Raw genomic sequence first — 16404 nt, 5'->3', positions numbered from 1 at the left:
CGTTATAATACATCATAATTACGTAGTAATTAGTTTTGCGTACTTAAAACATCTAGTTATCCCTTTTATTTATTGTTTTTATCAAGCTATCCTTTTTACTTTTAACTAAATGTAAAAATAAACTAAAATAAACGGTCCCCGGCGCGGCACACTTTTTTCAGTTGTTTAGTATGGATATAACATATCTGTTTATTCGAATATCATTGGGATAATGCTTCTTTATACAATATGTATTATAACATAGCATTGTAATAAACATATGGTTCGTCATACATTACATTTTTCACGCACGCATTCTCCCTAAGATTTCTACCCTTAAAATAGATAATAGTCGAATCACCCCCGAATGAGCGGTCATTGACCCTGGGGACAGTAAGTACAACGACCCTATATCAGATATATCCGCGGAAATGAGATCCCGCGATAATAACGCTCGTCTGAGGGTTACATTGTGTTTGTAACAATGTAGCGTACGTGACAAACTGACAAGTCACAAGTCACATTGATATCACAATTGACTCGAAAATATGTTTACATACGAAACAAATCAAAATATATTTTATTTAATTAAACTAAAAGAAAACACTTTCGAATGGTCATACAGTATTGAATTAAATGCTAAGCTAGAAACGTTTCGGAAAGTAGATCCTTCCAAGAAGAATCAGCAAGAAAATCGTTACTCTATTCTATCTAAATCAATGAAGTAAAATTTCCAATACCCTGCACGGAAATCAGCAAATTGTAGAATTTGCTGATTTCCTAACCTAACCTAACCTTGTTCAATACGCTAAATTCTCTTACTGTAAAATATGAATTCAAGTAGAGCTTATGTGAGAAAAAACATTAAACTCATCTCAGATCACGAGCGTAAAAGTTTCTTACAATAGTTTTTATTATATCGTATTGTAGAAACTAACAACAGTCATTAAATATCCCACTGTTGGGCCTCCTCTCCCTTTTGTGGAGAAGGTTTTGGAACATATTCACCACACTGTTCCAATGCGGATTGGTGGAATACACGTGTGGCAGAATTTCTATGAAATTAGATAAATGCAGGTTTCCTTACGATGTTTTATTTCACCGCTCAGAACGAGATGAATTATAAACACATATTAAGCACATCAATATTCAGTGGTGCTGTGTTAAGATGCACGCGTTCTAACCACTGGGCCATCTCGCCTCTTTAGTAGAAACTTAGGCAAATGGATAGATGAATACTATTCTTCGCTAGTCCCAGTACTTAACAATTGGTTAATACTTCAACAACAATAATTTACAGTTAAGGGAGGCGTCGTTTCGAACTGCTGAAAAGTTGTATTCTTTTTTGCTTTTTATTTTGTTACTTCGCAATAATGCTCCGCGAGCTCCATCAGTATTTCGTTTTAACAGCTAAATAATAATAACCTGTATATTATTATTGTAATAATTACAAATTTAATAATAATTTCGAAGATGATTTATAATTTAGAGTGACCAAGTGGTAGGGAATGTTGAGTTGTGGATTCGATTTGAATTTGGAGGTGCGTTTTTATTTCTAACAAGCTAAACCTGCGGCTTTACCTGTGCGAAATTTATAAAACACAAACTCCCTACCCTTGTTTTACTCCTTAGGGGAGAACATTCATAAAATCTTTCTCAGCAGCAGATGTCTGCCCCATAAGATACCTGTCAAATTTCAAGTATGTAGGTGTTATAGTTTCTGAGATTTCTTGATTAATGAGTGGTATTTCGATATCATTATCATCATAACATAGCATAAAACAAAGTTACTTACCGCTGTCAGTCCCAATGTATGCCTAGATCTTTAAAATTACGAAACATATTTTAATATATAGGTTTTTTTAATAAATAGGGTGAATTAAGAGGAAGGTTTTTATATATATAATACGTGGACAATATAGTAAAAAAACACTGAATATTTCAGAAGTTTTCTAATGTCGTAGATAAACAAAATAGTAGTGTAGTAGTGTCAGTGGTACACCCGCGCGAAGCCGAGGCGGGTGGCTAATTATATAACTATATAAAATCAAATCAAATCAAAATCAAATCAATTTATTCAAGTAAACTTCACAAAGAAGCGTCCATGAATATCATCATTATATAAAGATTATAAATCTCGTGTTCGGCGATGAAGGAAAACATCGTGAGGAAAACTGCACGTGACGTTTTGGCCAATGCAAATTCTTTTCGAGAGGGAAAGTCGTTGCCCAACACTGGGATATATATTTTTTATTCACGTCTATGCAAAAGTTTGCACAACAATAGTCAAAACATTCCCGAACGACAGACGGAACTGTCGTTCAGTTCAACTTGTTATTGTACACATAAATACGTCAATAATTAATTTGCGAGGGTAACCGAAGGGTGCTGTCTCGTAGGGGATGGCTTGGGGTGGTGTTCGATACCATTGCTGAACTGTAGGGATGTTCGAGTGAATTTGATTTTTCCATTTAGAGCATTTATGTTATCAGTGGATATACTATTTTTATTTAGCTTATTTTTATATAGGTAGTCAGAGTTTAATGGCTATTTGAATATTTCTGTAAAATTATTAACCATTCTGCGTCACCAATCATGAGAGATATAGGCGATAAGATCAATCAATCAATTAATATGAGACAACATCACATACATTACTCTGATCACAATGTAAGTAGCTAAAACACTTTGTTATGTAAAAAAGAAGTAACGACGGTACCACAAATATTATTATATTATATATAATATACCAGACCCGATAACATTACCCAACAACATAGAAAAGTAATGAAATTTTTGTACATCGATTCGGCCTGGAATCGACCACAGAGGTCGTCAAATATAATCGTCCCTTATCTTGTGGTACTCAGACGAACTCACACAAAGTTCTACCACCAAGCAAATGTCATAAATGCATAATTAAGGATTGAAAATTTGTTGTAATTTTGTTCAAAATAACTTCAGCTTCGGAAAGATTGGTCAAGGTGAGATTATCTAATTTGGCTGTAGTCTGAATGATCATTGGTCCGTAGTAGCCGATGACGTTATACGCAGTCAATGAGCGTGAACGAAACTTTGATCAGCGTTTCGGAAACTGGATAAGATATACATTGTATATCTAATCTAATTCCGCTTTGTTTCTGTATAAACTGTATGATTGTAATTAAACCTTTTCCCTTATTAATTAATTATTTATCATACAAAGCAGTAGCACAGACTAAAGTGTTTGTAAGTGTACAAATATGCACTCGACTTCTTTATATCGTAGAGCACTAAGAAATATTTTTTTCAAATAAAAAGCTATCAAATCATATATTGTTAATTTGATAGTTCGCTAGTTCTAGATGATTTAACTTGCAATGTTTAAATTAAGTCAAGTAAAGTAACAGCCTGTACACCTCCCACTGCTGAGATAAGGCCTCCTCTTCCAATAAGAAGAAGGTTCCGATCATATTCCACTACGCTGTTCCAGTGCGGGTTCGGTTCCACGCTGTTTTCCTACACCGCCGAGCACGAGATGAACTATAAACACAAATTAAGCACATCTATACATTGGTGCTTGCCTGCGTTTGAACCCGCAATCATCGGTCAAGATACACGCGTTTAAACCACTGGGCCATCTCAGCTCCAATGCAATGTTTGTTAATTTCATCTTATTGTACAAAGTTGATATTCTATATATAACTCTGGAGACAATGCATTTTCATTATAAGCGTGACTTGATGCTGTATACAAGATTGACTCCAGATGATGGAACACCTATAATTAGGAAATTATCCCTGTCTAGATAGGCCGAGGATTCGACTAAATTGTCATGTGCTTAATTTTTATTTGTAATTAATCTTATTTGTCTATACGTTATAGATGTAAAAATATTTGTAAGATGCAGTGAAAGTCTAGTGTGGAGTTGGTCAGTAACGCATTCCACTCGCTTCTGATTTTCGGCCTTCTGTGAGTTGCTATCAACCAGCCAGGGTTGGCTATGGTCACCACTTCTTGGCGTTAGTGGTCCGCATAGGCGGGCCGAACGTCAAAGCGTCACGGTAGCATGCGTAAGCGATCCCGTGGCGCCCGCCGAGAGACGGAGAGGGTACCGCTGGTTAAAACTAGATACGATTTCTAATAAGAATAAGCTTATATATTTTATCATGATAATTAGTTAACAAAAAATGCGTCTTTAAAAATAAAGTAAACCTCATACTACTAAGTTACATCAATTCTATATTTTTTATAATAATTCTGCATCTCCAAAATGTTGTCCCCTAGAATGATTCGAAATTTCATCAAAATCGAGTTTGGCTAGCTGTATGTGTGGTGAGTAACAGACAGACAGACTTTCGAATTTATAATATTTTTCTATTTTTTTTTTTTTTTTTATGGTATAGGTTGGCGAACGAGCATATGGGCCACCTGATGTTATGTTGTCACCATCACCCAGACAATGACGCTGTAAGAAATATTAACTATTCCTTACATTGTGCCAATGTGCCACAAACCTTGGGAACTAAGATGTTATAGGTATCCCTTATTTCTGTACTTACACTTCTTAAATATAATGTTACAACGATAAGTAAGTTAAGCGTTAGAAGTGAGTAGAATTGAACCGCAGTTTTATACATGTGTACAGAAGATATACATATATAAAGTGCATTATGCAAAGATAAACGTAATATACGCTTTATAATCCTAGTCTCTGCACTGGCCGACAGAGAAATTATAGTCAGCTGTATTCTTGCGATGACTATAAGTAATGGGTTATTCTAGTGTATTTGAAAAAGTTTTGATTCCAAAATGTTTAATAAAACAAAATCTTGCTATCAAATGAAATTTCGTTTTAAATCTTTTTATTCCCGTTAAAACGCTGTCTGACGCTGGTGATATAATATCGGAAAATTTTCGTTAACATCTGTTGGAAATACTTCTTTATGCTAATACATTTTTATAATAGTATATTTAATAAACTCATATTTTCTTAGTGTATCCGTTTTTGTAAAAGTGAAATCGATTTTAGAAAGTCATTGGTATGGCTGTATAAAATAATACAAGATGTTTTCCCGCGCAAACGGATTATTAAAAATTAAAAAATTAAAAAAAAAATTCGATTTGTTAACTTCAGGGCAATAATATAAAAATAAAACCAACAATAAATAAATACTATACATTCTACTGGCACGTGATATACAGACTAAAAGTTACGACTAATTTAATATATTAAAACAATATTGTGCTTTTATGGCTCCCCCTTTGGATAAGACCGCTTATGAATGGGGCAGGTATCATTATTTCAAATTCTATCAAACTCGTTCAATATACTTTGCGTTAACTAAGTCCAAAAAAAGTTTGCGCTTATCATATTGCTAGGATGAATGTAATGAGAAATTAATAGATAAATGTGTCTATTTTAAATTATTTTCTTTATTTATATATTGAAATACTTTCCATTTCTATGAGTTTTATGTAAGGCTACCACGGATTCGTAATATTGAGGTATTGAGAAAAAAGATTATCTTATAAAATTCAATATATACTAATTACAATACACACTAATTTATAATTTATACTATTTAACTAATATGATTGTATTTTTTAAATTTTGAAAAAGAGTAACTACTGAGTTTCTTGCCGGTTCTTCTGAGTAGAATTTAATTTCTGAACCGGTGGTACCTTCACTTAATTGTTAAATGACGATTAAAAAGTGCTTGTAAAAGCCCACTTAAATAAAGTTTATTTTGATTTTAATGTTGTCTAATTACCTTCAACTGAAAGGTAGTGGTGCGCCTTAGGAGTGAGATAAGATATCCGTATGTCTTAAAATGGTACATAAAGTTGGTAATGGTATATTGGTTTAAGCAATACTTAGCATCGTTCTGATTTCGTTCGAAGGGTGAGTAAGGCCATAGCCGAGCAAGAGGATAATATCTTAGCTCCCAAGGTTTGTAACGTATTGGTAGTGTAAAGAATGACCAATGTTTGACCAATGACCAGGCGGTAGTAAATATGAACTGCATGCATAAAAACTTTTTCCTTTATTTATTTGACATTTGTATTTTTTTTATGTAAAAGGTTGACGAACAAGCATATGGGCCACCTGATGGTAAGTAGTCACCATCACCCATAGGCAATGACGCTGTAAGAAATATTATCTATTCCTTACATCGTCAATGTGCCACCAACCTTGTGAACTAAGATGTTATGTCCCTTGTGCCTGTAGTTACACTGGCTCACTCACCCTTCAAACCGGAACACAACAATACTGAGTACTGTTATTTGGCGGTAGAATAACTGATGAGTGGGTGGTACCTACCCAGACGGGCTTGCACAAAGCCCTTTTTATTTATAGGTTATTAGGTTATTTATTACCTTTACATTTATAGGTTTTCTTTAACAATTTTGAACAATCATCAAATTTGATGTTTCATATTTGCAAGGTATCTCGTAATGGCTACGAAAAGGACCAAAGATTATATCATTGTATTTTCGTATCCCGACGGAGTGCTGAGTAAGTCGTTAAAAAATTACCATTTTCGAGATGGAGGAAAGAAATTTATGATTATAATGATAAAGCCGCCATTAAGCATAACATTCTAGGGCGCTTCACACATTGAACAAGGCTATGCCCGGCAAGACTTCGCCTAACTCACCGCACCTGGGTTTTCTCAACCAGCAATCGAATTAAGACTTGCCTGAAATGACTGGATTAATGTGGCAACTTAAATTGGAATGAGTCCTCTCCGTGGTTTCCTCGTGATGGTTCCTCAAGATGTTGTATATCATCGGTGAGCAGGAGAGTACATCAAAAGTAAGTTGTGCAGTTTGAAATCAAGTTTTTACTTTATATTCTCTTGGATTATCTTTGGGTTTTAATATTTTTTCATTAAATTCTAATCATAATGTTGTCTTAAATTTTAGCGATTATTACACATTGGAATAAAACTAGTTTTAACGGATTTGAATCGCATATATTAATTATTTTTAACATCCCGACGTTTCGAGCACTTTACAGCGTTCGTGGTCACGGGTAGACTGTGACAGTCTATTTTTAATATTAATATTAATATACGCGATTTAAATCCGTTATAACTAGTTTAATTCCAAATTCTAATCATTTAATATTAAGACTTTAAGTACCTACCTGGAGACTGCGGTGACAGGTGATCATCTTGTCGCGTACAGGAGCGTTGACTTTTCTTCTTCTGTCAAAGCTGTTTCCATACCGGTGGTTTTGACAATCAATAAAAAAGTGTAATACTTCTATGTTGACTAAAGATATTTGAATGTGTACTGTCTCCTTATTTCCTTCCTATTTTTATATCAAAACTCTTTATTTTCTACAATATAAAAATACCAGTTTGGGAGAATAAAGTAATTATGTGCCATGAAAAATTACTGGATCGACTTTAATGAAACTCTTGATACATTACATAGAGTTTAGTTTAATAACAAAAGTTGAAGTGATACTTTTAGACACAACTTGTAATTACTAAACAAATTATGATGTAACATATCTAATTATATCTGACGTCTCTGTAATTGCTAATGCATTTGTTATATGTTACATTAAATATTTAATGTATATTAGAGTTTTTTGTCTCTTTCACACGCGCAGTGATTGACTGAGATAAAAAGAGAATGAAATATAAATGATATCAATTTTGGGTGAACGACGTGTCATTTAAATCATATTTTCTTATTGTTTGTGATGTTATTCTACAATTAACATTGATTGTGACTATTCCAATGCTTCGGAAAGTAGGTTCTACTAGGATAAAATTAAATAGGTACGTTAAATAAATTAATAAAATGGCATGACTGTAATAATTAGTTTTTAAATTAATGATATGTTAATAAAATGAATCTTAGAACTAACTTTAGAATTTAACGGATAAATTAAATAAAAGATTTTTTTATCTTTTGGCAGAGATATTGCTACACGATCCTTCGACCTGAAAAAACATTTGGAAAAATGAATAATACGATATTTAAAAATTTAAAAATCGAATCTATAGTTTTTGAAGTGAGTAACATACAAAAAATAACGTGTAAGGAATGTAGGGGTCGAGGGATAAATGAAAAAAAATAAAATTTCGGGTTTTTTATATATTTAGAACAAGAAATGTATAGTTACAACCATTGAGGATATTAAATATCATATTGTAAAAACTATTGTATAAAGTGAAGAGAATGTGACAATTTTTCATTATTTTTTTTTTTATTCAATTATAATTAATTCCAATAAATTAATAATTATAGACACATAAATTACGTGAAAATATTAATTAATGAATAAATTACTTAAAACAGCCAAGTCACCACTACAGATGTAAATATTTGGTTAATAATGTTCTTATTTTAGGAATGAGTACTTTAAAAAATATCTAGACCGTACTTTAAACAAAGTACGGTTCGATGCGATTTTCCAAAACGCAATATCATTTCGTTTTATATCGAGCCGGTGGGCTCCACTACGAGTTTGGAAAACCACAGACTTACAAAATATAGGGAACAACATTTATTCTACTAGGCCCTGCACAGGACCTTGCACGGTCGTGACAGACAAGGACGGAGCTACGAGAGCGAGGGAGAGGTCCTTATGTACGCCCGTATAGCTCCATCCCTCTCGCGCGCTCTCTTAACGCGACTACCGAGTAAGGTCATGTGCGAAGCCCCTAAGATGACACTAAAACTGACTTCGCCCGGTACTTTTCAGTTTTTTTTAACGGGAAATAACGGTTGCATGACCCAGTTACCTGAAAACACATATTTTAAAAAATAGGTCATTCGATATTTCATATTCGCTTTAAATTAACGCTAAATTAAACATTTACGCTAAATTGTACTTGATTGCATTTGTATTAAGGCTCGTTTTGGTTCAACGTGCCGCGGTTAAGACTGGCTATAAGTCCCATTACCGTGTTTCCCCGTTAAAAAATCAACTTCCGTCTCTGCAACGGCATCAGTAAATATCATTAGCGCCTTTTTACCTATCGTGTTAACCTGAGCATTTGTGCAATTCATAGTAGCTCGTGGTTCTCGGTTCCGTACATATTACATAAGCAATTTGAAATTTTTATCGAAAATATCATCGATATAATAATAATAATAAACGAGCTATCTAAAGACGCATATAATTAACCTAATCGTACAATCCTTGCATAGCTCAGATACAATACAATGACAATATCACGTGATGTTATTGCACAATATTCCAGCACAGATTAGTGGACATATGTGTGTGTTACACAGAGCACACGATATATAAAAAGATCGCTAGATAGTTCAGGTTTAGCCTCAATCTTACTTTCACTACTATCTTGTGCAAATAAAACGTCTTCACAAAAGCTATACTGAAGAAGAGGTAATTGTTTAAACAGACACAAGAATATAGAAATACCTATCTCTTAGGTACGAGGCAACGCATCGCGACCCGTGCACGCGATTATGGATACAATAGCAATTATATTAATAACTATTATCGCGCGCTCGGATCGCCCCGCGCTGCAGTACAACAACTAAATCTGTTAGTACGACCAACACAGATACCTACGTCTTAAATTTAATTAAGAAATAGACGAAATTAAACGCCTTCGAAATATATCTTTAAATATATGTACGGGAAGTTTATTATTTTTTAATTTTTTTTTTCATTTTCACGCGTTTTATAAAATACGTTCTGTATCAAATGAAAGTCAGCGGGATTTAGGATATCGGCCGACTGATAACTTTATTTAATTATATATATGATTGCTTTTTAGTTATCATTTGGAGTTTTGGTAAAATACTTACACAATACTATGAGACTTAAATTTTTATCTTACGTTGCATTTCTCTAATTATTCGCTAGCCTTACACAAATTGGAAGTTGGAGTTCATAACACCATTTGCAACCTTCGGATATTTAAGGGCGTATGAGAGATCTACGTTTTTTTATAATGTATCACATACTACGCTGCTAAACGAGTTTGTTCCCATTGCGCTGGAATACGATACGACATTCACTATTGACGTCCGGGATAAGGATTAGGCCTCGGTTTGATTGTTCACGTGAAACAGGTAACTTGGGAATGAACGATGACGTTACGATGCTCCTTCGTTGAAAACGTGGCGAAATGGGAACGAACCGTTTGGCAGAAGAGGAATCAACACCGAAAATAACCTAATAAATAGACAGTGAAATTGATATTACATGATATTACGTTTTTTTTTTTTTTAATTTATTTTCGAAACTATTTCGGTTAACCCGAAGCTGCTCCGTTGCCTGTTTATTTACATATTTATTGCAATCGTCTGTTTAACCGAAAGCTAAAATTCGAAAATTACGTTCAGAAATCGAGTAATTTTATTTTATTTTTAATTTTTTTTTTTTTAATTTAGTTATAACCTTTTTGCGCTCCGGCTTCTATTTTCACTGTCTATAATGATGTCTGCGATTACATACGGCACCGATTTGTTATTTGTGAATGGGAAATCGATACAGGGTGTTCTGAAAGGTGATATATCTTAAGGCTATAGAATATTTTTTTTAATAGAATCTATTTAAATCTCTTCTTTGTTTCTGCAATTGGCTCGGTTTAAAAACGCTGTCGTATGTTCTCACAAAGATAATGAACATGCGATAGGGAGGCGAGAGTTTGGCTCGGGGGCGGCTGTCGGTTGTAAATATATCGAGAGGAGTACGCTAAGCTAACTACTAGAGAAACAGTTCCAAAAGGCAAGGAAGTACGTAATGAGCAAACGTATGTTTTATTATTTATTTATTTTCCCGATAAATTTACAACGATACAGTCTCCCCAGCGTAAAGAGTAGGTGTTGTGCAATGCAATTATTCAACTAGCATTTCGACATATGAAGTAATAGTAACACATTTAGTCGATGTCTCGAATGGTCTGCGATGTTCAAACGATTTCAATTTATCGACGTCGAACTGCAGTTGCGTCGCAGCACTAAATGCAAACTTTGAATTTTGAGCATTTAACTAGAGTTGAGCATCCAGCGCGGACACAACTGGAAATTGAAATGTTTTCACGCGCAGACGTTAAACTTACGTATTATTTCCTATGGAAGATTTCATTTCTTCAATTTGTGTCTTAACTATGGGAATAGCGTACGACTCGGCCATTCGTTTTGTGTTTTGTGCTTATGCCCGAGACTAAGGCCATTCCTTATCACCTATACCACGAGTAAGCTTACTGGCTGGAAAACGCTGTTAGCATTATCCATTTATATTTTTATCTGGACAGTCAACGGTCACGCTATATCATCGGATAAGTCAATTGATTTACTTATTAAATATGGGCCATTAACCTTTTGCTCGTACGCGTGATTGAATGATTACCTTACACAGAACGACGAGTAGAAATGGCATCTGAGTGTAACGGAACGTGTCGCGCTCGCCGCGGGCACGCTGTCTATGAACAGGTGACAGCTGTCAGAGACGACGCTGTCAATGAACAGGTGACAGCTGTCAGACTCAACGCTGTCTATGAACAGGTGACAGCTGTCAGATTCGGAAAGAAGCGCACGCTCACATCTCATTTCCACCGAATATTACAAAAATACTCTATCATTCTGTGATTCCACTTAACACGATACTTTATTAATTAAGATCATTCGCCACGTGTATTTTTATTTTTATTTTGCTAATTTCACAGCCTCAATGTCAATTAGCCTATGCGTATTACAGTATTGTTTCTGGATTGCCAATAATTAAGTTTATTTTTAATAATAGTTTTTTTTTTAAATTTCTTAAAAAATGCATCAAAACACCATTCAAAAAGTAGCAGTTATGCTATTGATAATAGGTTTGAATATCCCTTGTCTCTTGTCGGAGTTCATTACATATCGACGATACCCACAACGCTATCGGCATAGTTTTGTAGATACATTGCGATCTTAGAGCATTGATGACTACCGATTTCGGAACGTAGTTTCCCTCGTCAGGGTTCCAAATGGTGTTCTATAATGTCTTATTGCTTTTAAAACAGCCTTTATAATCCTTAAAACTTTGTCGATTCGAGACGGCAGTCGATAGTCATAAACGCCTCAATCACAAAATAATTAGTAGAACGTTTTGCATGTCAGCCGCTTACGTCTATGAAGATATGAATTACAGTATATTTAAAATACATATAAAAATATTAAGTTAATTATATTGTAGCATACCTACTCATGTGTGGTTAAAAATTCACAATTTTATTTTATTATTGCTTTTTCAGTTTTTTATATTTATTCTAGAAACAGGCTCGCGCCCTCTACCTATTGAGCACTATTATTAATTTAACATTAATATTACTTTTTTATTAATTATGTCCGAAAGAAGAGAGGGAACGCACAAAACATTCTACTAATATCAGCACTAGTGGTTATTTCATCCTACCGTAACCTTAACCAACTTTTCGCTCCAAAATATTTTGTGTTTCACATTAACATTTATTTATTATCTAAAAAGTCGTTGAGTTTTCATTACAATACTTTGGTGTTATTGTTTCGATTCAAACGTACATCTTTTACACGATAATGCAAAAATAACACGTAAGAAATCGATATGAAACAAATATTCAAAATACCAAACGAACGTTAGATACGGATCAAACGAATATTCCCTCTAAACACTAAATCGATTAATCGATTAATCGCCCGATATATTTTCCCTAATAAATAAATCAATTTGGGTCACCCCTCTACCCCACGAATCAAGAATACAAATTATATTAAATAAGTTAAATGCACACCTAATATAAATAGACGTGAAATACAACTAATTGCACATACACTAAATGAATGAAAGTTAATCTAAGAACAAATATTGTTGAAATAATTATCATTATAGTAATTTGTTAACATCGATCCGACTCAGGCAAACATCGATTAATTGTCCGTTAGCACGGCTGACTAGTACATCGTTACATATACCGAGTCGAAACATCACAACACAACAACTATTTTAACCTAAAAGACGACTACGAATAAATATTGTTAGTTTGCAAAACTTGTGCATCACGCCGACGACTCCGACCTCTCCGGTTCGCTTCCGTACGAACCTCCTTTATAAATAAATCAAACATTTAAGTAAAGCCACGCGTCATTCCGTCGGAATTATTTTATATTTATATATAAATATCACGACAATTCAACGATTTGTTTTCATATCGCGATCCGCGACCGATGACGCATGGTCTTAGGTAACTCACAATTCATCTAAATTAATACAATACATCTAATAATAAAACATATTATCACTAAATTAGATGTTAAGCATATCTCAAGCTGGATCAAAGAAAGCGTTTTTTTTTTTTTAATTTTCGTTAAGTATATAAAGAAATCGAAATTGCGGCTCGCTCGGTAAACGAGTTTACAATAAACAGTAAACAGACGCGGCACGCAGTACCCACACGACATTAGTCTACCAACGCCTCTCGTGTCATTCGTTTAATATATTTTTATTAAATTACTGACTATCAGTTATTGCACGTTTTACATTTATAATAAATATATAAATACTTGTAAATTTAAATCTTCATCTTTGGTAATTATGAGTACCTATTTATTAATATCTGAAATGTTACAAAACTGTTTTTACATATATTAAGTATATATTTTTTTTTACAAAAATCGTTAGGGTCGTTAGGACGGCACGATAATATATCTATTCAATTTCGATGTTTTTTCGGGTTGAAGTTTCTGTGTTCGGTGGCGTATCTGACGCGAGAGCTCTATTTTTTATATATTTTTTTAAACATTTTTTTTTTCTCTATTTACAAATTTTCATTTAAACTAAGACAATTAAAGCCTACTTCGAATAGACGCAGGGTCGCATCCATACATTATTAATATAACAGGTACCGATCATAATATGTTTAGACGTCGATTTTACGAACCGACATCGTTAGACTAGTATGCACCATTGTTCCGCGAACGGACCATCTCGCCGCCCGTGTGACCGGCTTGAGGGCTCCGTGCCGCTCGTGCGCGGGCGCGGCGGGCGCGGTGGGCGGGGGCCTCCCCGTCGCCCGGGCCCGCGAGAGCTGAATCGATTTCGCATCCTCTGATTGCGTGCCATCCGACACCGCCCTTAAGCGTAATCCGATTTCTAGTCACCTCAAAATGTTTCTCAAAAACTAACCTACCTACGCTCTCCGTGGCCGAGGCCGACGGCGCGCGCCCGCGACGCCGCCGCCGCCGACCGCCGTGCCACCCTCAAGTTATCATTTCCCGAGATCTTTCAAGATTTATTTTTTTAAAATTTTATCAAAACCTATCACAGTTTTTGATTAGTTTCATTCTTAATTAGATTAATATATGATTAAAATATAAGTATAGATAATATATATTTCCAATCATTAACAATAACTATTTTATTTGCGCCGATCGCCTCCCCGCGGAGGCCTGGCCGGTCTACTACACGACACACGTTACGTTACAGTGAGCGACTGACGAATACATTTGGCAAACATTATCGATTTGAGCCGAGCCGGCCGCTGTACATAAGATATGGTCGCCTATGTGAGAATAGCATTAGGCTATTATTGCTAATTACTTTATTTATAATCGATAACTATTTCTCGATAACCACAACCTTTCATAAGCGATGATCGTCATTATGTTATTGACTATTAATATGTATGGTTGCTGTCGGAGCATTTGATGCCTCGTCTTAACATATTATTGCGCGCTCCGTCTCCCTGCCCGGCGTCGCCATTCCATCCGGACATGCGCAATCACTTTCCGCCATTTTGATTTCCGTAACACTTAACCCAGTTGCCTGGGGGAAAATGGCGGGCGCCGAACAAAGAGGTACAATGAGCAAATCGATTAAATATACAATTAATGTACAAAATGCCCCTGCGGGCGGTCTAGTCGGGAAGACAGTCTGATCAGGTCCTTCGTGTGGGCGGCGATGTCCTCCGCCAGTATTAAGAGTAGTATGTATGGGTGCGCGCCTGCTGTGCCGTCCTAGCGTCCAGCTAGGCCGTATCCGGGACGACTTAGATCGTTTTGATCTTGTTCGTCTTAAAACTGACCTGCAGCACTCTGTTCCCGAGCGTGTAGCCGTTGAGGGACTGAATAGCGACGACGGCCTCGTCGTAGTTAGTCATCGTTATGAATCCGTACCCTTTGCATTTGTTAGTCTGCAGGTCTCGGATCACTTTAACGCTCTGGACGGCGCCGAACGGTCCGAAAAGCTGCCATAGCACGTTCTCCTCGGTCTCGGGGGCTAGGTTGTAAACAAAGATGCACCACTCGGAGCCCACGGCGCCCGGCAGCACGCCGCCGAGCAGTTCGCCCGCCAGCGGGCTGTAGCGCTGTAGACCTTTATTGATAGCGAGTAGGGACTTGCCTGAGCTGAATCTCCCGAGCGGTGCCGGGAAGCGCAGCGCTGCCGGTAAGTAGGCGGCGAGAGGCGCCAGCGCCTTGCCGTTGTTGCTTGGGTTGTTTGCGAACTTCACTGTGATCGGCTCCGTCGCTCCCTTAGGTACCGTTCCGTTCAACTCTTGAATAGCTCTCTCGGCTTCCACTCTCTGATCGAAGCGGATGAATCCTACTCCCTTCGACAGGCCCTGCTCTCCTCCAGTGAACGGTCTTCCTCCGGAATTCTCACAAAGGATGCGCGATGTGATGATGCGGCCGTACGGACTGAACAATCTCTCCAGCTCGGTCTGTGTCATCGTCTTCGGCAGGCCGGAGACGTATAGGTTCGCCCCTTTGATGGCCTCGCTACTGGGTCTGGCGTACGATACCTTGATGGTTTTGTTCTGAAGGCGCAGTCCATTGAGAGTGGCGATGGCCTTCTCCGCGTCCTCGGGGCGGTGGTAGTTGACGAAGGCGTAGCCTAGGCTCTGTCCTCCGCCGTGCAGCGCGTGGTTCAGTGCATCAGGGAAGGCCGCCCCTTTATTGCGTATTAACTTGCAGGACTCCACCTCGCCGATGCTCGAGAAGAGGCTCCGTATCTCTTCCTGGGTCATGCTCTGCGGCAGGTAGTTTATGATGAGGTTGGTCTTGGACTCCTCGCCGGAGCCGTTTTGTTGTTCACCGTCGCCCTTCGACATGGTGGCTTAAATCATAAAAGGAAAGAACGAAAGGGAAACAAAACGCGGTAAAAATAAAACACGGCACGTCCGTAACGGCGGCCCGCGAGAACGATTATGAGAGGGTCGTTCGCGGGGTGCGCGCATGTCCCGCGCTATCGATCCCACCTTACATAACCCGGTTCGTTCACCCCTCCCGGTTGGTATAGTGTCCGAAAAAACCAGATACAAGTCGGGATCGATCCCGTCCCGGGAGCTAGCTCGTAACTCGGGTACCGTTTGCGTTTCTCGAGCGAATTTCGACCCTAAAGACTGAGGACAAAGGAATTACCGCCCTCGCCCATCCCCGGCGACCTAAAAAGCCCGGTTCTTGATATTTCAGTAATAAAATGTGACCCTAAAG

At 36.8% G+C, this 16404-nt stretch overlaps 1 protein-coding gene across 1 annotated transcript; it reads right to left on the bottom strand.

The window, feature by feature from the left end:
* Window positions 1–8191: 8191 nt before the first annotated feature.
* LOC124539448 (ELAV-like protein 4) lies at window positions 8192–16103 on the bottom strand. The gene has a single exon (XM_047116844.1). It carries the CDS (start codon window positions 16020–16022, stop codon window positions 14961–14963), a length of 1062 nt encoding a protein of 353 aa, XP_046972800.1. The 5' UTR covers window positions 16023–16103; the 3' UTR covers window positions 8192–14960.
* Between the last annotated feature and the right edge of the window lie 301 nt (window positions 16104–16404).

The sequence above is a fragment of the Vanessa cardui genome, chromosome 22 (genome assembly GCF_905220365.1).
Source record: "Vanessa cardui chromosome 22, ilVanCard2.1, whole genome shotgun sequence".
Taxonomy (NCBI): Eukaryota; Metazoa; Arthropoda; class Insecta; order Lepidoptera; family Nymphalidae; genus Vanessa; species Vanessa cardui.
Note: the sequence above shows the minus strand (reverse complement) of the source record. Positions and strands in the feature narration are given on the sequence as shown.